At 37.6% G+C, this 20,781-nt stretch overlaps 8 protein-coding genes across 8 annotated transcripts; 6 read left to right on the top strand and 2 right to left on the bottom strand.

The window, feature by feature from the left end:
* Nucleotides 1-7,415: 7,415 nt before the first annotated feature.
* PHYBLDRAFT_148802 (hypothetical protein) lies at nt 7,416-8,661 on the top strand (the record flags this gene model as incomplete). Its single annotated transcript, XM_018432162.1, has 4 exons — nt 7,416-7,513; nt 7,561-7,690; nt 7,721-7,828; nt 7,900-8,661. The coding sequence occupies 4 exons, from the start codon at nt 7,416-7,418 to the stop codon at nt 8,659-8,661; spliced, it is 1,098 nt and encodes a 365-aa protein (XP_018288296.1).
* A 165-nt stretch (nt 8,662-8,826) lies between these two features.
* On the top strand, nt 8,827-9,584 carry PHYBLDRAFT_182544 (hypothetical protein; the record flags this gene model as incomplete). Its single annotated transcript, XM_018438636.1, has 4 exons — nt 8,827-8,862; nt 8,923-8,972; nt 9,015-9,098; nt 9,154-9,584. The coding sequence occupies 4 exons, from the start codon at nt 8,827-8,829 to the stop codon at nt 9,473-9,475; spliced, it is 492 nt and encodes a 163-aa protein (XP_018288295.1). The 3' UTR covers nt 9,476-9,584.
* Nucleotides 9,585-9,800: 216 nt separating this feature from the next.
* PHYBLDRAFT_159631 (hypothetical protein) lies at nt 9,801-10,564 on the bottom strand. Its single transcript, XM_018434026.1, has 2 exons — nt 10,143-10,564; nt 9,801-10,073 (listed from the first exon to the last, which is right to left on the bottom strand). Exons 1-2 carry the CDS (start codon nt 10,433-10,435, stop codon nt 9,815-9,817), a joined length of 552 nt encoding a protein of 183 aa, XP_018288294.1. The 5' UTR covers nt 10,436-10,564; the 3' UTR covers nt 9,801-9,814.
* A 420-nt stretch (nt 10,565-10,984) lies between these two features.
* On the bottom strand, nt 10,985-11,974 carry PHYBLDRAFT_159630 (hypothetical protein; the record flags this gene model as incomplete). The annotated part of the gene is made up of 5 exons (XM_018434025.1): nt 10,985-11,269; nt 11,337-11,438; nt 11,512-11,544; nt 11,638-11,823; nt 11,894-11,974. The coding sequence occupies 5 exons, from the start codon at nt 11,972-11,974 to the stop codon at nt 10,985-10,987; spliced, it is 687 nt and encodes a 228-aa protein (XP_018288293.1).
* Nucleotides 11,975-12,158: 184 nt separating this feature from the next.
* Nucleotides 12,159-13,731, top strand: PHYBLDRAFT_188062 (hypothetical protein; the record flags this gene model as incomplete). Its single annotated transcript, XM_018439449.1, has 4 exons — nt 12,159-12,377; nt 12,456-12,467; nt 12,566-13,449; nt 13,544-13,731. The coding sequence occupies 4 exons, from the start codon at nt 12,159-12,161 to the stop codon at nt 13,620-13,622; spliced, it is 1,194 nt and encodes a 397-aa protein (XP_018288292.1). The 3' UTR covers nt 13,623-13,731.
* An 82-nt stretch (nt 13,732-13,813) lies between these two features.
* Nucleotides 13,814-16,184, top strand: PHYBLDRAFT_148798 (hypothetical protein; the record flags this gene model as incomplete). The annotated part of the gene is made up of 12 exons (XM_018432161.1): nt 13,814-13,980; nt 14,039-14,076; nt 14,141-14,243; nt 14,486-14,634; nt 14,691-14,900; nt 14,992-15,180; nt 15,260-15,288; nt 15,347-15,428; nt 15,517-15,585; nt 15,674-15,737; nt 15,797-15,834; nt 15,895-16,184. 12 exons carry the CDS (start codon nt 13,814-13,816, stop codon nt 16,182-16,184), a joined length of 1,428 nt encoding a protein of 475 aa, XP_018288291.1.
* A 598-nt stretch (nt 16,185-16,782) lies between these two features.
* On the top strand, nt 16,783-18,461 carry PHYBLDRAFT_159629 (hypothetical protein). Its single transcript, XM_018434024.1, has 3 exons — nt 16,783-16,940; nt 17,028-17,813; nt 17,880-18,461. The coding sequence occupies exons 1-3, from the start codon at nt 16,845-16,847 to the stop codon at nt 18,267-18,269; spliced, it is 1,272 nt and encodes a 423-aa protein (XP_018288290.1). The 5' UTR covers nt 16,783-16,844; the 3' UTR covers nt 18,270-18,461.
* Nucleotides 18,462-19,079: 618 nt separating this feature from the next.
* On the top strand, nt 19,080-20,524 carry PHYBLDRAFT_171631 (hypothetical protein; the record flags this gene model as incomplete). The annotated part of the gene is made up of 2 exons (XM_018436637.1): nt 19,080-19,133; nt 19,202-20,524. The coding sequence occupies 2 exons, from the start codon at nt 19,080-19,082 to the stop codon at nt 20,522-20,524; spliced, it is 1,377 nt and encodes a 458-aa protein (XP_018288289.1).
* Between the last annotated feature and the right edge of the window lie 257 nt (nt 20,525-20,781).

The raw sequence follows: 20,781 nt of genomic DNA, 5'->3' as shown, positions 1-20,781 counted from the left end.
CTTAGCAGTATTCTAATCCATGAATACGCTGAGATGATGAGTAGTCTTTTGAAAACACTGGGTTTGACACTGTTGAGCGGTGTAACAGATTAGGCAAAACAGAGGAAGATTTGTGCATAGTGTCTATTACTGGGCTGGAAGAACCGGCCTCTGGGTATTTGAATCCATACTCGCATGATTCTGGCATATCATAAAGTGAGTTCATTGGGGTTACAGAATTTACTGTGGGAAACTGCTGGAAACGAGATACGCAGGGTTTTGCAGGTGCTCGCCACACGCTGGAGTCATTAGCTTCCTTTGGATATCGCGGCTTGGACGGATAAACAATGTAAGAAGAGGGTATAGGGGTTTCATAAGGCTTAACAGCTAAAGATGAGTCGGAATAGTCTATATCGACTGGCAAAGGTAGTGTAGATGGAACATTTGAGAATGTTTGTATTTCAGAGGGATAAGTAGGATATGCCTCGTATGGGGAGTTTGGCTTAGAAATAACAGGGACTTGCGAAAGATGCCGCATATCATGTTGTCGTGACATCGTTCCATCTACACTGTGTCGTGTGTTCTTGCGTTGGTGTGGCACAGATTCTATTGGTCCTGAAGCACGCCTGTGCTGATGTACTTGGTGCTGTTGTGCTGGTTGATGATGATGATGAATTTGCTGCTGCTGCTGCTGGTGTTGGTTCTGCTGGTGTTGATATTGATGTTGATGTTGTTGTTGATGTTCCTGGTGCTGTTTTTGCTGTTGCTGTTGTTGTTGATGGTGTTGGTTCTGTTGGTGGTGGTGCTGTTGGTGGTGGTGCTGCTGCTGTTGCTGTTGTTGCTGTTGTTGTTGTGCTTGAAATTGCTGTTGCTCTAAATAAATAATAAACAGGAGGTGTAAGGATAGACAAGGATATAAAAAGAAAGACTGTCTTACGTGGCGTAATTGGCTGAGTATGTGTAATGAGAGGAGGGGATGCGGGGGAAGATGCCTTATCAAATACGTTGTGTTGGCGATCAAGTGTAGGAGGGGCTCTGAAGCTCTGGCGTAAAAGAAGCTCTGGAGAAATCCGGAGACAAGCAAGGTGGGGAATAGACGAAGGCGTGGCCAACTTATGACCAAGAACATCTTCTTTAGAGTAATAGCTGATCAAATGTTGAAGAGATCCATTGACCATAATGCTCATTGTCTTTTTCATTAAGCCGCCGTACTTGAACTTGTAGGAGCTGGATAGAGAACCTACTAAAGCCCGCTCCCGAGACCGGTCTAGCGAAGTCTGTTCGGTTTGTAAACATTCTCGCTTTTCGTAGAACCCTTCTTCTTTTGGGAGAGCGCGTTTTCCATTGACGGGTTCCTTTCCGTCAAGTTCGCGATAGATAAGGAAGTTTCCTAATATGCGTGACGGGCTCCACACCATTCCGTCCGTCCATCTCTTGATACCTAAATGTAACATATTAGATTGATTCTTATAGCATATATATAGTCTAAAACGTAAAACTTTTACTTACCAGATTCTTTTTCATCGAATACGAATACGGTACCAGAACACACGGCGCCTCTTTCCCGTTCTTGGAGCCGTCGGTTGATCATTGGGAGGATACCCTGTCGACAGGCTTCGAATATGAGTAACGTATCGGCAGTCGTATCTATGAAGCCATGGAATGTTTCGGGAGTCATGATTGGTATTAGATGTTGACAGGATATATATGTATATATGTATGTGTATGTGTATGTGTATGTGTATGTGTATGTATATGTATATATATATATATATTAATTGTGTGTGTGTGTGTGTGCTTAAGGAGTCTTGTGGCGCTACCCACTGGAGAGATGAATAAATGAAAGAGAGAAGGGATAAGAGAATCAAGAACAGATAAATGTTTTATGGTATAAAGGGGAGAAGGGACTTTATGAGAATAGGTGCGACAATATTTTTTTTGTGACAATTGAGTTGAAGAGAGGAGGAATTGAAGGACGGTTGATGAGATTGGGTCAACTGAGTTAGTTGCCTGTATTATTATTGTTGTTATTATTATTATTATTATTATTATTATTATTATTATTATTTTACAGGCAAATGACTGTTTGTATAGTCTCGCTTCAGCATGTAAACAATCTGGCCGAGATAAACATAAAGAAGCCAAGTAGTTCCAACCTCCTCTTAGCCCTATATAGACACCGCCAGCATGGCCAAAGAGAGAGAAAGAAAGAAAAAGGGAACAGACTTGGAAGGGGTGCTCGTTTTCCAAGTGCCCATAGGCAGAGTCTTCTTCTTCTTTTTTCTGCAGGGGGAAAATGGAAGATCATTTATTGTCACACCTCCCTTGCACCACACAGAATCCTCTTTTCAAGTTGCAAAGTGCGTATAGGGGTGATATTGGAGCCATAAGATGCTACCAAAGGGATTTTGATTTTAATATTCAAACCAGATATCAATAATATATATGTACTCAATGCAGACTGGACATACATTGACAGTGTGAGAGCATATGCAATCAAGCTCATATGATATTGACACCTAGCTCAAACAAAAGTTGAGCATCTTTAGAGATACAAACATTCTTTCACAATTGTTTCTACAGAATCCCTAAGATAAAAGAAATCCTATACAATTTGTAACACAAAACAACTCCTTTCTGTGATCAAGCGCTCGGCTGGTACGCTTTTTATGCGTATAGAGAAACACTATTTATAAGATAGATCGGCAAGCGTGTGCACCGTAAAGGGATCGTGTACCACCCACGAGAGACAACATTAACTCCTCTCCCCTGAAGAATGGCCTTTTCGGTGCGATTGACTCTCTGATCTTCACGCATTCAATCCATCAAAAAGAAGAGAAGGACAGCTCGGTGGGCGTATAGAGTCATAGCAGTACGTTGCCGCTCTTATATTGCTGCCTCAAATTCGATCATCATCATCACCATATTATTATTATTAATATTTTTTCCCGTGCAATCCCTTTGCGTCTATCAACAACATATTCTGGTATAAAACATTTAGCTATTTATTGCTCAGACATGCACACAAGCTCTACGCTAGTAGGCAGAATCAGAAAAATCAATAATAAATGTGTCAACTATTTAATTTTGGAATGATTGATATTATTAATTCAACGCTTGCCTTGCTTGTTTGCTTGCTTAATGTACAGTTAATTTTGAGATTTTATTTTGCCTGCCCATGCCTGCCCATGCCTGCCCATGCCTGCTTGTATGTTCCTACCTTACCCAACTGTTCACTTTCAAATTTAACCCTAGCTTTTCCTTTATTCAAACAGTTAACAGAAAATGCATATCCTAGCATATATTACTATTATATATTGCTGTTATTATTATTAAACAAATCTGTTTTAGCCCCACCCTCACCCCTTAGTCTGTGTCTCTCAAGAACACCTCTAGCTGAAACGATATTCATTTTTTTTGCGGGGAATAAAAAGGATGCTGGGCAAATGCAGTTGGGATTTACGTACATGTAAAATAGACACAATCTATTCTTCATGGTCCGGACCATCCTGCAGGTTTTGTTGATTTGTAAAAAAAAAAAGGAAAAAAAAGGTAGCATGAAGTGTTTGATAATGCTGGTAAGCATATGAAAGACTACTAAATATTTACCAGTTAATTTATACCAATTGAATTGATCAAAAAGTTGATTTGATGTATATTCAAAATAGAATCCTTTTTTTCTTTCTTCTTTTAAATAAAAAGAATCATGTATTTTATATGTATAATTACTAACAGCCATATGTAAGCTGAATGTTCAATATTCTCTCTAGGCTTAATGTATATATAGATTTGGAAACAGAAATAAAAATGAACCTACAAATCACCTATAGTTGGGATGAGAATCCTAAACTCTGGTTTCTCACTTACTTATTATGCATACACACATACACAATAGTAGGTCGATGAAAGTAATATATTCAACATCTTTTTTTTTCAATTATAAAAAGAGTATACCTGATATTTAAAGCCTCCTAGTATGTGTATGTTTGTCTGTGTGTGTTGATGAAGATATTTATTGCCATGGTAACACATTTTAATATACACGCACAGAACATTGTGTGTGCGTGTTTTTTTTTTTAAAAAAAAAGAATTATTCTCAGACAATAATATTCTATTAAATATATATTTAATAACAGAGATACACAAGGAGGTGTATCAAATTTGTACATAGTGTTCACTTCCAGCGTTTGGTTTGTAGAACAAAATGGAATTGAATAAGTCTACATAGATATATTCTTTATGTTTCAATAACTTTATTCTTATTACACTATTTATGGGTGTTTAGCAATTTACCAGAACAAGAAACTAGCAATTGTCTACATTGCACCTTAGCTTTTGAAATTACCTGTAGTCTAAATGTTATTGAAGCAACCGAACTAAATAGTATTCTTGTAATACATAATATGTACCATGCGTTTAGTAGTGATAAACAGCGCAAATATAGGACCATATATATATAATATCTGTTCTATTGTTCAATTTGGAATTTTAGTATTTTGAGTTGATTTTAGACTATTGAAAAAAAAACAATATGATATCTTCGTTGCAGGTTTGATATCATATTAGATCAAACTATTGATTTCTTTTTACAATTAATGATCAAACCAAACCGTCGTGTTACACATAAAACTGCGAAGCGCATCTCTGTAGTATGTTAATGTTTTTACACACTCAAAAAAAAAGATAGGCAATATCTTGATGCCTTTATATAATATCTGCCACACCATGCTAAGTCCATGCTTGTAATCGATTCTTTTACTGTTCAAAATGGGATTTCTGCCAAACACAACCTCAATTTGATAATGAGCAGCAAAGACACAAAGAGATAATTTCCTGATTTGACTTCATGTGTATTTTAATTACTTTCTTGTTCAATATAATTGCTCAAGAATCAAGTGAGTATTAATTTGTTTGTGCTATCATGTTAATGTAACTAAGCATATATTGTCATGGTACAGCCAGATTGAATACAGAACCTCTTTTCTGCATTATCAGAATGATAGCGATCTCAATATCTTTGATTAATTACTCAATTTTGAGATAACAGTAAACATATAGTACATTCTATGATGGAGAATATCTGCAATCACCAACTTCTTTATTTTTGTCTTGCTGACTATTCAAAAAGCTTATATTGTCTTTTATTTCTTGGGCTTAGTACTCATGAAATCTGATCAATTGGCTTCTGGAGACAGCCTACTCTAACTCCTCTTTGCAATAATTCCAAATCATATTAAGGAGATAGAATATTGGTTTGTATATGAGTATAATTGTATTTACGATAATATACATTGTCTACAAAGTGTGTCTACTTGGCTTAAAAACCATTAGATTTTCACACAATAAGTCAAAAACAATATACTCTAAACTGTACATATATATATATATATGTATCTTATTCTGTTTTATATTTTTTGGCTTTTTGCATAATATCCCCATTTTCACGTCATTGTTACGTGTAGTAGAAATGTAAAGAATTGTCACTAATTAGAGTTTAGACTCCTTGTATGTTCGCTTGCAAAACGATCAATCGACAGGATCGGCATTCAAATATCACTAAATTATTATAATATCGCTCATAAGTCGGCCTGGATAGATATTGAGTAAAGACAATACTGTATTACAATAATCTGGAGGTATATTCATTTTTTTCCCAGAAGAGTGCACGGCTTTGCTGTTTTAGCTACTCCTCGTCTCGGAACAACAACTATCAAGGTTGTTTTTATGTAGCACCATAGGGTTAAGGTTATTTTCCGCCTATTCCTGTGAGACTTTCAAGGGAAAATTTAACAAAACAAATAGTCTAATTAAGTCCACTAATGAATGAAGCCGATATGGTCTCAATAAAAAGAAGAAGAGAAAGAGAAAGAAGGGGGGGAAGGCTGAATGTTAGGGCAGCGTATCTAGAATTTATCATTAGAAAATATGTATTACCAGAAATATAGACTATTAGATATCAAGAAATAACACTATATAATTGTAATTATTGATTCATCTGTAACGTTTCTGGTGTTGTGTAATGTTGTGTACACAATCATTCAAATATACATGTATACCCCTTGAAAATTGCTTTTACACGTAGAGTTTAGCAGAATCGGTATCACAATTCACGACGTCGAGTGTGTCAAATGTCTGTGTGATATATTTCTTATATAGAGGGTACTAGAAGCCTTGCAGCAGATTCGATTGTTCGAACGTGAAAATGACTACATTTTCATTAGAGTAACTCTACTATGAACTCTTTTTTATCCTATCTATGTATTCATCGTCTGGTTACAGTTAGAATTTACAGCAGGTATTTCAATTACCTTTACATTTCATTTCATTTTATTTTGGGTTGCTTTAGTTTCTATTTAGTTTAACTTTAGACAATGCTTTCAACAGGGTGCTGATATATGATTTATATAGTTTTACTTGTATAATGTCCGATTTACTGGCGCGTATTCTTAATGCCCTCATTCAACCCTTGCCACAAAACAATTAAAGATGTACGCTGTTCAAAGACAACAAGTGTATTCTCGGAGATCTGTATATAGACTAAATACCTTTGTTCAGTAGTACAATGCTGTTATTAGTATTAATCTTTTTTTTTTAAAAAAAAAAAGAGCAATCAAATAAATTTTCTCTAGTATTATTAATCTACTAGGATAAGTTTTTTTTTATATATGTATTACTTGAGATCATTTTGATAAACAAGTTTTATCCATTCATAAATATAATGACCGTAGTTCTGGATGTATATCGGTATTTCACTCCTAACAACTGATGGTTTTGGAGAAAATCAATTATTTTTTTCTTTAAAAAAAACAGACCCTGGGCTAGTGTATGTATGTGTTTCTAATATTCTAGGAGGCAGGATTCTTCCCCCTGTAGGGACTAGGCAAAAAAAACGGGTCTGTTATTCGTAGATTGGACAAGTTTATTATTTTATTACTTTTTTTTTTAAAAAAAAAAGGAGCTCATGGTGCCATACGTTCTTTAATCAAAAATTATTCTGAATATTATAATACAATAAACTATATTATAATATTATGTTTTTATTTAATTCTTAAGGTGTTTATATAATAAAATACACCTTAAACAGGGAGACTTGAGATAAATTCACCAGATATTTCTTTATTTTATTTTATATTATTTATTTATTTATTTATATTAATTATATGTTATTTACCGTCATAAGAATCCAGATAATCGATATTTTCTTTAGATACCATAAATTCATGTAAGCCCTTTAGGCTGTCTTTGAAAGCATAGCAACTTATATGAATAGGTTATCATACGCTCACTCTGATAGATAGTGAAGCTGTGGTTTGTCATCTTGTAAGAAATAGACAGGAGAAGTTCAACTTTTTTTTCTAAAGATACTTGGGGTCTTGAGCATGGAATGGATAGTCACATAGCTATACCGTGCGTGTGTGGCTTGTTGCATAAACTACATGGCTTTACTTACTCCAGGGACACACCAAGCATATGTGCGTGCACTATACAAAAGCATTCTTGCAGAGGGATCTCGATTTTTTGATGATAGGGCAAGGTACACAAGAAGCCGAATTATTATATGAGGTGTTAATGTCAAATTAGAACTTTTATTGTCAATCGAGCACGTAAATTATTCAAAGAATACATCACATGTACAGACGAAGCCAGAATTCAAAACAAGTTAGCTGAGGCCAGAAAGGCAAGTCTGGACAAAGTTGGAAGATCTTTGAATGTAGAAAATTTAAAACTTGATTCTCATTAGCGTCTGCACCGTATTGAGAGAGCCAATCAAGGAGATCTCAAGAGCGCTCTTAAAGTGCTTGAGGCTGCGTACGGAAGAACTGGAAAAACCAAACACAAGTTACTTCACGTAGGTGTTTTCACCTTTATTATTATTATTATTTGAGAAATCATCCAGTCTAACAAGTGGAGTGACAAAAGCCATTCGTGTATGCAAATTTTCCTGAAGACATGGTGCGTCCTGAACCTCTCGTTCCGCATGTCCCCCACACAGCCCCTCCTCCACCACTCTCTAAGCCAGTGTGTGCATTAGTGCGTCGACTTAAAAAACCTCTTGAACCTAAGCTACCAGAATCCCCTTACAAACCTTTACATCGAGGAAGACAGGCTAATCTGTTGTGGAAATGGAGATCGAATCTGCTTGAGCGGATTGAAGTCCCTTTACCATTTGAAATCGGGTGTGAGTTGGAGACCAAGAGTGGTTTGGACCCTCTCGATCCTCGTGGGGCAGCCAATACTCTCAAGGGAGGACCTCGGTGGGATGAGATGTATGGTGACCGTGGGCAGGATGCGGACATAATGCATTTGTGTCCGACTAGTGTGCTCGTGCCACTCTCTCGGCTTCAACGTCGACCTGCGCCACCATCTCCCTACACAGCTGGTGCATCACCATATGCAACACTTTCAATGGTACATCTTCTGGATCCTTCCTTTGATGTGCCTTTGGAGACCACATCTGTTCCGGTTGATCCGCGTACAAAGCGGCGTCTTTATCGGCGTCTACTCGTCAAAGTGCCTTACCTGTCGCCACTCCCTACTGCATCAAAGTTGTGGGACAACACCTCCTACACGGCAACTAGTTCTTGCATAGTTCCTACAAGTGTTTTGAATGTTCTTCAGGACGAAGATATCTCAGAAGAAAGCCTTCGAGCATTTGAAAAGAAGAAGAGAGGAAGGAAGTGAAGGGAAGGCTATGACGTAGAGTGGGTTTATGGGGCGTGTGGGTTGTTTTATTTTTTAAAAAAAAAATTCTTCTTGTTATGGTGGCATCGTTGGGCCGAGCGGTTTTCCCTCTTCTTTTTTTTTTCTACTTTCTATAAACGGATCAAGCTACTGAAGAGCCGCATAATGGGATGTTGCGGTAGTAAAGAAGACCATGACCAGGTAAGCTTTTTACTTTGAGTACTTTGCCCATCCCAAGTCAATGCTAATCCCTAAGAACAGGATGACCTTTCAGAACCTATCCTTCGGAATCCACACACTCGTCGAAATAGGTATGTAAAATTGCTTTATTTCAACGACACTCATCTCTTTAGTCAACCTACCTGTCCCTCCTATGATACCTTTGATGTCAAGATGGAACAAGACTTTTGGAAAGACGTGATTGAGCGCACCACAAGGTACATACAAAGCACTGATCAAAAAAAACTGATGGCGATTAACATAGGAATTTAGTAATCTCATAGACATTTCAAGTGCCCAAGCGGATCCACTTCAGGGACAGGATATTCAAGAAAGAGCTGATAAGTACCGCTGGCTGGTTGACCGGATTGCGGTTGGCATTACGACACCTTGTCAAGTAATGGACCAAGACTCGCCTGTTGATGTCTTGGCAGAAGCAGAACCAAACGAAGGAATGTCTCTCGAAGACCTTGACGAACTTTATCAAACCATGGATTGTATACAAGACGCCTTGCACAGAATACAAGTCTCGCCAGTTGGAGATATTGTCGTCACCCTTACCCTGAACGAGAGTTCAGCCATGCGAGGCTATTAAGCCGCGCCTTTTTCCTCCCTTTTCGCATGCATTTCTTTTTCTTTTCTACTTCTCTTTGTCTTTATCTCAAAAGTCTTCTTCAAAAAAAAACACACACACACGCACACCAAAAAATTACCCTGGTGCCAGCCTTATAGTATCTAAACGATTCGATATATTGGCCATTGTATCTTTCTATTTCTCCCAATAACCCACACATTTTACAAAAACACACACACACACACATTTGTATACCCTTAGTCAATTTTCCCTCTTTTTTCTTCAATAAAATAAAATAACATTATTATATATATAATATTCAAGTTATCAAAAACAAAAAGGCACTTTTTTAAATGGTTGTTAAATTAAATTGAATAGCTTGTTGGATTCATGGGTAAATTGATCTGACTGGTGTTTTTGACATAAAAAAGATAAACTGGGCAAGATTCCTTCTTGTAATAAGACAGACACAAATGTTGATTGTCGATCGAGACTTATCAGTCGGCTTAAGAATATATTTATCACACTAACACTTTGGAGACTTGTATCCAGAGGGAGATCAGGGTGATGAAGAATTGTAACCAGAGATTTTGGTATTATTTGAAGTGATCCCAGTGTGCTTATTGAATTTTTTTTTAATAATTTGAGTCATGATTTGGGAATAAAGTTATTTGTCCTATTGTCTTACCTGATCAGGCCATTGCTCGAATGTTGAAAATAATAAAAGAGGAATAAAAGCACTTCTTGGGTAATAGACCATGTGGTGGTCTCCTCTGATGAAACTACCCATCGGACGGCTGCTTCACAGTAAACATGGTTGGGGATGCCAAGCGATAATAAAATTGATCCAAAATCCACCGTTTCAAAAACCTTATATTTCACCGTTTGTTGATGTTGAACTAAACAACGAGCGATCCTGATACCACTAGTACGTAAAGATACAGAGGTTTGAATAGTCATCCAGTGATAAAGATAAGACATGATATCTGTCACCATAAAACATTCTGCTAGTCTCCAGGGACCAGATACCAGGCAGTATATTATATTTAAAACAGGCACTATAATATCATCCCGATTACTATAGCAGACACAAAATGATTATGCTGATCAATGGAGACCCATACATGTGCTTTTACAGTTCTAAGCATTTGAAAAGAAACTTTATTTATGCAATGCTTCTAATGAAAGGGAATATACTCTTTCAAGAAAATTATCTGCAGCACATATATGTACATGTACATATATATTTATTTCTTTATAAATGTATACCTTAAGAGTTCTACCAGACGACGACAAAAGGCAGGCGGCAAAGAGAGGGTCTCATAAAAGTCTTTGGGATGCTTAATATCCAGAATGCGAGATAATCCCCAGCTACAGCCACGCCCCCCAAATAGAACAATAACATCATTACTAAGGTATTTTACATTTACTCCTGATCCTTACCATGCAGTGGTGCATAACTGTTTGTCTGAAGAAAGAACGCACAGACCTAGTGCATCAAAGGCTCCCAAATACTATTTTCACAATATTTTAAGAAAAAAAACAATCATGATAGCACCATATCAGTATTGTATTATTTAATACATTCATATTACTTGCCATTTCTTGATAATTGGTACTATTGAATCCACCTCTGCACATATTAGAAAGGGACCAACCAAGTACTCGTTTATCTTCAACTATCGATAAGTCATGAACTATATCTTCTGCACACAAGAGCTTTAATTGGTTTATCATGGTGTGTGCGCCATGATACATCCATTGTTCACGTAAAATAACAGATTCTGCTGTCAGATTTGATAACGCCCACGATGCCTGAATACACCCATATAGACATATTTCAATATTACTCGTTTGGACAGAAATGGAATGTAATTATCACCTGAATGCGTGCTCTACTATGACCAGCATAAGACAAGCAGTATAGCAAAGGAAGGAAAAATCCGGCATCAATTATATGCTTTTGGTATTTAGGTTCTCCTGCCTATCAAGAATACGGATTAATAGCTTTTCTTACGCACTTTATTAATACATATATATATAGATATATATATTACTGCAAGGTTTGTAATAATCCACGCGCACTCGAACTATATTCAATATTTCCATAATCAGTTGGTTGTATATTTTAATATCTTTTTTTTAAAAAAAAAAGTAGAAATAAGTAATAAATTATACTGTACTTGAATATCAGGTTCATTAATTTGTAAAAGACAACGAAGACGTTCGAGGAGCCCCCACGCTATCACTATTTCCATAGCATGCGAGCTGTCATTTATTTTTTGGGTTAAATGAATACGTAAATGGACAAGGCTTTCTAGACAGTCATGGTCTCTAGAGTTCCCTAAGAGACGGGCAATAACAGGTAGCTTTGGAAATATTCCATATTATTGTTCCTTTCCTTGTATATACACATATTTAATTTTGTTTAAAACTCACATCCATGGTGTCCATGGCATGAGTATTTAATGCGACATTAGCCAGTTGCATTGTGATCTCAATAAAAGGATCTGATTCCATTTTTATAATCTCAAATTCGAAACTTGGCTTTTTCTTCTTCTTCTACTACTACTACTACTGAAATTTTTATATTTAAAGAAGTAACGAATAAAGGAGCACGATCAAGAATGACTTTCTATCATAGACAAGTCACGAACTTGTTCGTCAGCAGAGTTTTTTTTTCTTCTCATTTATCTTCCTTGCCATGACTTCAACAGCAGATCAGCGTGCCCTGATAATGGGCTTGGTGACAGGCTCAGCATTGACATTGTTAGCTACTGGATGTTTTTACTATCTTTCACCTAAAGACGCCCCTGCCGCTGTAGAGGAACCTGAATATGTAGAAGGTGTCGATGGTCTCATTGGTAATACTCCATTGATGAAGATCCGGAGTCTTTCAGAAGCCACGGGATGCACTATTCTCGTAGGTCATTCTACACAATATGATTTAGCAATGAACTCATTATTGTAAATCTATAAACAAATGTATTTCTATTTACAGGGCAAAGCAGAGGTAAAATAAATAAATAAATAAAGAAGAAAAGATAAGCACACATGTATAAATTACACACCCAAAAAAAAAGAAGCTTTGGATTCTCAGACATATATTAGTTTATGAACCCTGGTGGCAGTTCTAAAGACAGAGTGGCATTAAACATCATTCGATCTGCGGAGGAGGCAGGCATATTAAAGCCACACAAGGGAAGTACTGTATTTGAGGGTACAGTAGGATCCACGGGTATTTCAATTGCAATGATTGCTCGTGCTAAAGGGTATAAGGCATGGATTGTTATGCCTGATGACCAAGCTAAGGAGAAGTACCAGCTTTTGGAAAAGCTGGGTGCAACTGTTGAGAAAGTCCGCCCTGTGAGCATCATTGACAAGAACCAGTTTGTGAACAGAGCAAGGGAACGAGCAGGAGCATTTGGGGAAGGCGAGAGTGTTGGATATTTTGCCGATCAATTTGAGAACAGTGCAAACTTTGATGCTCACTACAAAACCACTGGACCTGAAATCTTCTCCCAGACAAAGGGCAAAATTGATGCGCTTGTCTTGGGTGCAGGTACAGGTGGTACCCTTTCTGGAATTACATGTTATCTTAAGCCTCTGGTGAAGAATCTCAAGGTATTCTTGGCTGACCCTCTTGGGTCAGGTCTGTACAACAAGGTCAAGTACAACACCATGTACGCTCCTCAAGAGAAGGAAGGGACTCGTAGACGCCACCAGGTTGATACCGTGGTTGAAGGCATTGGAATCAATCGTCTTACTCGTAACTTTGATGCTGGCCGCCAATTTGTTGACGATGCTTTCAGAGTGACAGACGAGGAAGCTATTAAGATGTCCCGTTTCTTGGTCAGAGAAGACGGATTGTTCCTTGGCAGTAGCTCTGCTGTCAACTGTGTTGCTGCTGTTCGAGCTGCACGTCAATTGGGACCTGGCCATGTTGTTGTCACCCTTCTTAACGACTCTGGTCAGAGACATTTGACCAAGTTCTGGTAAGTTGTAGAGATATACAGCTCATCTCAGCACAGCAGATATTATATTTTTCTTTGCTAACCATCTTTAATACTATTTTATCTCTTAATACAGGAGTGATGAATATCTAGCTGCTAATAAGCTGGACTTTCCCTTGGGTGCAAAAGAATCTGTTAATGACTTTGTAGAATAGTTTTTTTTTCATTATAATATTGTATACTTTAAAGACATTCATTTCTATATTTCTTTGAAAGAAAGCGTCGTGACTGTCGCCAGTATCAATTGACAAGTATCTTAGAACCAAAAAAAAAGACAGAAAAGAAAAGAAAAGTAGATCTTTTTTTTTCTTTTATTTTATACTATATCTCTTGTTTGTATTGAACAATGTCTTTTATCGGCAGGAGAGGCATTATAGGGCCCGCGTATCTTTCATTGGGTACACAAAATAGCTATGGCTACTCACGTTCACTTTCAACATTACCTGACAGTGAGCCATCAGGTACCATTGGTAAATTGGTTGCCATTGTAGCAGAAAGGCTAGGCGTGGGCGAGTAAGCACCATTGAGAATTTGAGAATCAGAATTGATGGCTCATGTCTGAATTCAATAGAATGGCCACTAATGGTCTTCAGCTTGCGGTTATTGGAGGTGAGTTTCTATCACTGTTCTCTGAAGTGTGTGTACCAAATTATATTCAAATGTACCATGACAGGTGCTTTGGCGGGTGCTCGATATTTTGGTGGATTTTTGGTGGACTTTCTCAAAAAACGTGTGGTTGTTACGGCTAGCTTTGATAGTCGCGACGAATCTTATAGGTATTTTGGTTTAATATAAAGAGCATTTTATACAGTCAAAGCTCGGTATAGTGATATTCGATATAGTGATAATCGCGATATAGTGATAATTTTTTGGAAAATTTGGGCCCGTGCCTGCTTATTATCACTATTTTTCGATATAGTGATAGTGATAAAATTTCTGTCCACCATCCATATCACTATATCGAGCTTTGACTGTAGTGAGAAAAAAGCACATAAAATAAAGTTGATTTGTATTCTAGTTGGGTTCTCAATTGGTTGAACGAGCATCCATACAGTCAGCGTACCACCCAGTTTTCTGTCAGTACATCTATTACATCATCAGGAAGCTCTTCACTAGGAGAAGATCGGGATAAGAGGTTCCCGCCTGTCTACTTTTTGCCTGCTCCCGGTAATATAGATTATGAAAGTGAGAGAAAAGCGATTGACCAATTACCTTATTATTAGGCATCCATCTGCTCATGTATAATAATAGACTGTTATGGCTTAATAGAGAACTATCTCAAAACTCTGCGGCGGCTGTAACAAAGTCATCTCTTGAAAGAATTCACATTAGTACGTTTGGTCGATCCAGAGATGTTCTACAGCAGCTTGTACTTGATGCCCAACAAAAGTTTATTGATAGAGATCTTAGTCGTACAGTAGTCTTTGCTGCGGGTAAGCACGCTCTTTTCCTACAATCCATTTGCATGAATATATTCTGACAAACAAATAATTAAAAAAAAAATTAAAAAAAAAAAAAAAACAGATGGTTATGGTAATTGGCGCCGAACACGATCAAGACCCAAGAGACCCCTTAGTACAATTGTTATTCCTCCATGTCTCAAAACACAGTTGGTATCAGATGCCAAGGAATTCTTAGTATCAGAAAAATGGTATAGTGATCGAGGAATTCCTTATCGTCGAGGATATCTTTTGTATGGAACACCTGGCTCAGGTAAATCACTAAATAGACTATATATATATATATATGGGTATGTGTTTAATTAACATGTTGATTATGGCTATTTAAATAGGCAAGACAAGCTTCGTGTATTCGCTTGCTGTAAGTATACTAAAGAAAATAAATTACTTCAGTGTGATATAAATTCTAGTGAATATAGGGTGAACTTGGGCTTAATATATATGTGGTAAGCTTGAGTAACAAAGGTTTGACCGATGACACACTTGGTGAACTAGTGTCTGGTACACCGAATAGGTAACTTTTAAAATTTATCACATAACCATAGTTCTTATAAAAGAGGTATCGATAGGTGTATTCTGTTGGTTGAAGATGTAGATGCTGCATTTGTTCATCGTAACAGAGCCGATGGAAGTGGCACCAATAGCGTGACCTTTTCAGGTATATATATATATATATATATATACTTGGTTGTTTCTCTTTTGTTATTTCTTTGGTAAACAGAGCACAATATTCACTAATTACATAGGTCTCTTGAATGCAATTGACGGTGTGGCAGCACAAGAAGGAAGAATTCTTTGCATGACTACAAAGTAAGTGTTGTTAGGGCTTATAAGAGACGAGGGCTAAAGTTGATTTACACATAATATAGCCATAAAGAAAAACTAGATCCTGCATTGATCAGACCAGGTAAATTCATATTGGTGGTATACTGAAAGCAAGGCTCAAACTTTTTATTATTATTATAAGGTCGCATCGACGTTAGAGTTCATTTTGAGAACGCGACTCAAGAACAGGCTCGTGAATTGTTTACAAAGTTTTACCCTGGCTTAACAGAGACCGAAAGTCGGGAACTGTCAGAAACATTTGCTGCTCGTATTCCGAATCTGAAGTTCAGTATGGCTCATCTCCAAGGGTTTTTGATGGGACACAAGGGTCTTCCTATCAGAGCGGTTGATGAGGTTGATTCCTGGGTGGAATCCCACAAAGATGGCCCTCCCAAAGATACGTCTTCTGAAAATGAACCGCTTGACGCTTGATTAGATTTTTAATCACTGTAAGCGGCTTAATTACCAATGATAGCTTTGATAAATTGATGGTGTTGATAGAATCAGTACTTTTTGGAACTGAGAATAACCAGATTACTTTATTATTATTGTTAATTTTTTGTTCTTTAAAATTAACAAAAATTACATACACAAAATGACTCGAAAGAGGGGGAGCTTTTACATGTGTACTTGTTAGTAAAATGAGATAATTTTATATTGGACAATGAATTATTTTAAGTGCAAAGTACATTATATAAAAGAAAACCAAAGGAATGTGCTTTGGTTATAAACGGTCCAAGGTACAAGATTTTCTTCTTCTTCTTTCGAAAGAGCAAAAAAAAACAACAGGAGATATTTCTACTAGTCTGAGAAAAAATAGTCTACTTTCTTCTCTTGTGAGCCTTTGGACAAGGCTACTCTGACTTAATTAAACAAGCCAAAAAAGAAAGGATCTTTGTGGTACCTCAGTGTCATAACGAGCACTTTGTTAGTGTCATTCTGTACTACATCCCTAAGATAGCGTACTTTATTTTATCTGTACATCTTTTTATAGCTTTGGGTTGTCTTGTTTTGTTTTCATCTTCTTTCGCTTTTCTCTTCTCTATTTACATATCCATATACCCTTAATAAATCATTCAACTTTATTCAGAAATGAATCACTTGTTTGAGCTTCTGTGCTGCCCATCAGGGTCTTCTTTAACAGAGGCTGAAATAAAGAAGGCCAATTATCAAGAACTGATAGAAAAAGTAAGGAAACATACATATTAGGAAGGTGCGAAAATACTATTTTCTTTCCCTTTGGCACAGCAAAATATGTGTACTTATTATGTTTAGACAATGGCTTCTTCAAACGTCTTGATGAAAGATCAAAACCTCAAAGATCAGGCATCGGCTCGTCTAAAGACTGTTCTCACAAGCAAATCTCACAGCCCCACTAACACAATAAAGACAGTTCAACAAATGTTCGAGGCTGCGTTAAAAGGGAAATCTGGCCGAGAGCGCCACCTAATCGAGTGGCTGCAGATTTGCGTTTCATCTGCCATACACATGGCGTTTCTTATTGATGAGCCAGAGAAACAACAGCCTTCGAGTGATCGGTCGATTCCTACTCCACAAAAAAAGCCTAGTGGGACAAAAGAAAAGAAAAAGGCTCCAAGAGCAACCCGAAAGAAGCGAAATAGTGACGATGATGCATTTGTGGTACCTGATACTGAGGATGACGATCCTCCGTACCGTGGATCTGTTTCTTCGGACGATGAGTATCTTCCGAGTGATGATTTTCCAGAGGGAACCGGGCTAATCAAACAAAAAGGACGTCCTAAACGCGGGTCTAACACCTCAGCCAAAAAGACAGCAGAGGACCTTAAAAATGATGATGACCAGCAAGTACCCGATGTGAAGCCCGTTCCGGCCAAGAAAGCAGGACGAAAGAAACGTTCAGATATAAATGATCAAGTTGTACCAACTGATGGAGTTATGGTCCCAGCTATTGAGTCTGGAGCTGGAGCTGGAGAAGTCACTCGATACTTTACTTCGCTTACTCAGTCAGCTGGTTCCAATGTGTTATCAAAGGGATACTTTGCAAAGGCTTATTTCTTCCCGTCCAAAGAGAGTTTTAATGTAGGTACAAAAATCAATTTTTTATATATGTACAAAACTAAAAAAAAAAATTACTCTACATTCTAGGCCTTTATTTCTGTTATCAATTCGGCTAGAGATTGCATTGATATTTGCGTATTTTCATTGACAGATGATGATGTGGCTGACGCTCTAATTGCAGCAAAGAAGCGCAAGGTAAATATCCGAATTATCACCGACAACCAACAGGCGGCTGGAAAGGGTGCAGATGCAGAAAGACTCCAGCGCGACCATGGTATACCATACAAGACCGACAATACAACTGGCTATATGCACAATAAGTTTGCTATTGTTGACCATTCAACGCTCATAAATGGCAGCTTTAACTGGTCTAAAGGTGCCCGGTTTAAGAACAGAGAAAACATCATGATAACCAATATTCCTTACTGTATACAAGAGTTCCAACGCCAATTTGAATCTCTTTGGGAGGAATTCTAAAAAAAAAATTATAATTTTTATGCAAAAATAATTTTATTTTTAATTGTTACTTATTTGTATTATATAAGGTCTACAGAGCTTCTTTAATGCCAAAGAAAATTGTTTATAGTTAGTGATAAAATAATAATACAGTACTACTTGGTGACGTTTTTTATGTCTCCGGTAAAATATCTTAAACCTGTAAGAAAATGCTTGAATAAAAAAAAAGTTTTTAAGTAATTGAATGAATATAAGCTATTTTGAATAATCAGTAATAATAAAGGCTAAGATATGATAGAAAAATTTAAAGAAAAATTCAAAGGTTAGAGACAGACAGAAGGAGAACTTTTGAGTAATTTCGTTTTTAATAAAGAAATGTCAAATTTGCATCAATTGATAATCATTTTTAACTTGTCATTTTATATCAATATCTCTTATATATATACATAGAAAAAAAACCTATCATTATTGGAAGAGATTTTTGTTCATACTATTAGTCCTTTCAAGATAAAAAAAAATATTTCTCTTATATTGTCCGCTACGATTTAGAGAAGTGTATTGGGTCCTGTTCTTAATCATTCATGTTGCTGTTGGCTCGGATTCATGACTGCACTATCGTTTATTATAAGTTTGTTTATCTGTGATTTTGGATATACATGCAAAAGAATAAAAATTCTAATGATATAAAATAAGCTGTTTCCAGAAATATCTGGTGTTTCTTGCTTTTATCGCTTTTGCTTGATTAATTTAAAGGTAATTTTTTTTGCTCTTGGTTTTGTTGTGGTTGGGCATCAATTAACATTTATATACATTTACATAGAGATATCAACCATGGGTAAAGAAAAGACTCACGTTAACGTTGTTGTTATTGGTCACGTCGATTCTGTAAGTTTCTTTAATCAAGTTTATAATGTTTGGGTTGACATATTTACTAACCTACGCTGTCTATATAGGGCAAATCCACAACCACCGGCCACTTGATTTACAAGTGCGGAGGTATTGACAAGCGTACAATTGAGAAGTTCGAGAAGGAAGCCGCTGAACTCGGTAAGGGTTCCTTCAAGTACGCCTGGGTTCTTGACAAGCTTAAGGCTGAACGTGAACGTGGTATCACTATTGATATTGCTCTCTGGAAGTTCGAGACTCCCAGATACATGGTTACCGTCATCGATGCTCCAGGCCATCGTGATTTCATCAAGAACATGATTACCGGTACATCCCAAGCTGATTGTGGTGTACTTATCATTGCTGCCGGTACTGGTGAATTCGAAGCCGGTATCTCTAAAGATGGTCAGACCCGTGAGCACGCCCTTCTTGCTTTCACCCTCGGTGTCCGCCAGTTGATTGTCGCCATCAACAAGATGGATACCACCAAGTGGTCCGAGGCCCGTTACAACGAAATCGTCAAGGAAGTTTCCTCCTTCATCAAGAAGATCGGTTTCAACCCCAAGTCTGTTCCCTTCGTCCCCATCTCCGGATGGCACGGAGATAACATGTTGGAGGAATCTGTCAACATGCCTTGGTTCAAGGGATGGACCAAGGAGACCAAGGCTGGTGTCAAGACCGGAAAGACTCTTCTCGAGGCTATCGACAACATCGACCCTCCTGTCCGTCCTTCCGACAAGCCTCTCCGTCTTCCTCTCCAGGATGTCTACAAGATTGGCGGTATCGGTACCGTTCCCGTCGGTCGTGTCGAGACTGGTATCATCAAGGCTGGTATGATCGTCAACTTCGCCCCCGCTGGTGTAGTGACTGAAGTCAAGTCTGTCGAAATGCACCACGAACAGCTCGCCGAAGGTCTTCCCGGAGACAACGTTGGTTTCAACGTCAAGAATGTTTCTGTCAAGGATATCCGTCGTGGTAACGTCTGTTCGGACTCCAAGAACGATCCCGCCAAGGAGGCCGGCTCTTTCACCGCCCAGGTCATTGTCCTCAACCATCCTGGTCAGATCAGCGCTGGTTACTCCCCTGTATTGGATTGCCACACTGCTCATATTGCTTGCAAGTTCGCCGAATTGATTGAGAAGATCGATCGTCGTTCCGGCAAGAAGATGGAAGATTCTCCCAAGTTCATCAAGTCTGGCGACTCTGCTATCGTCAAGATGATTCCCTCCAAGCCCATGTGCGTCGAGGCCTACACTGATTACCCTCCTCTCGGTCGTTTCGCCGTCCGTGATATGCGTCAGACCGTAGCTGTCGGTGTCATCAAGGCTGTCGAGAAGGTCGACAAGACCTCCAAGGTCACCAAGGCCGCTGCCAAGGCTGGCAAGAAGTAAATAAGCAAATGTATATTATCCCGGTTTATCTACCGTCAAAAAGTGTTGTCTGAGACAGCTTTTTTGTATTTTTTTCTTTTTTTTTTGGTATTATTTTATGTTAAAATGTGAATAAAAAAAATGACAAGCAATAAGCTTGAGCATAAAATATGAACAAACAAACAAACAAACAGAACCGTTAAAGCTTGTCAATTTACAAGCATAGTCTCAATTTCTGTATAATTTAATTTTCATTGGCTGTCAGCAAGTAAACTGGC

The sequence above is a fragment of the Phycomyces blakesleeanus genome (assembly GCF_001638985.1).
Source record: "Phycomyces blakesleeanus NRRL 1555(-) unplaced genomic scaffold PHYBLscaffold_19, whole genome shotgun sequence".
NCBI lineage: Eukaryota > Fungi > Mucoromycota > Mucoromycetes > Mucorales > Phycomycetaceae > Phycomyces > Phycomyces blakesleeanus.
Note: the sequence above shows the minus strand (reverse complement) of the source record. Positions and strands in the feature narration are given on the sequence as shown.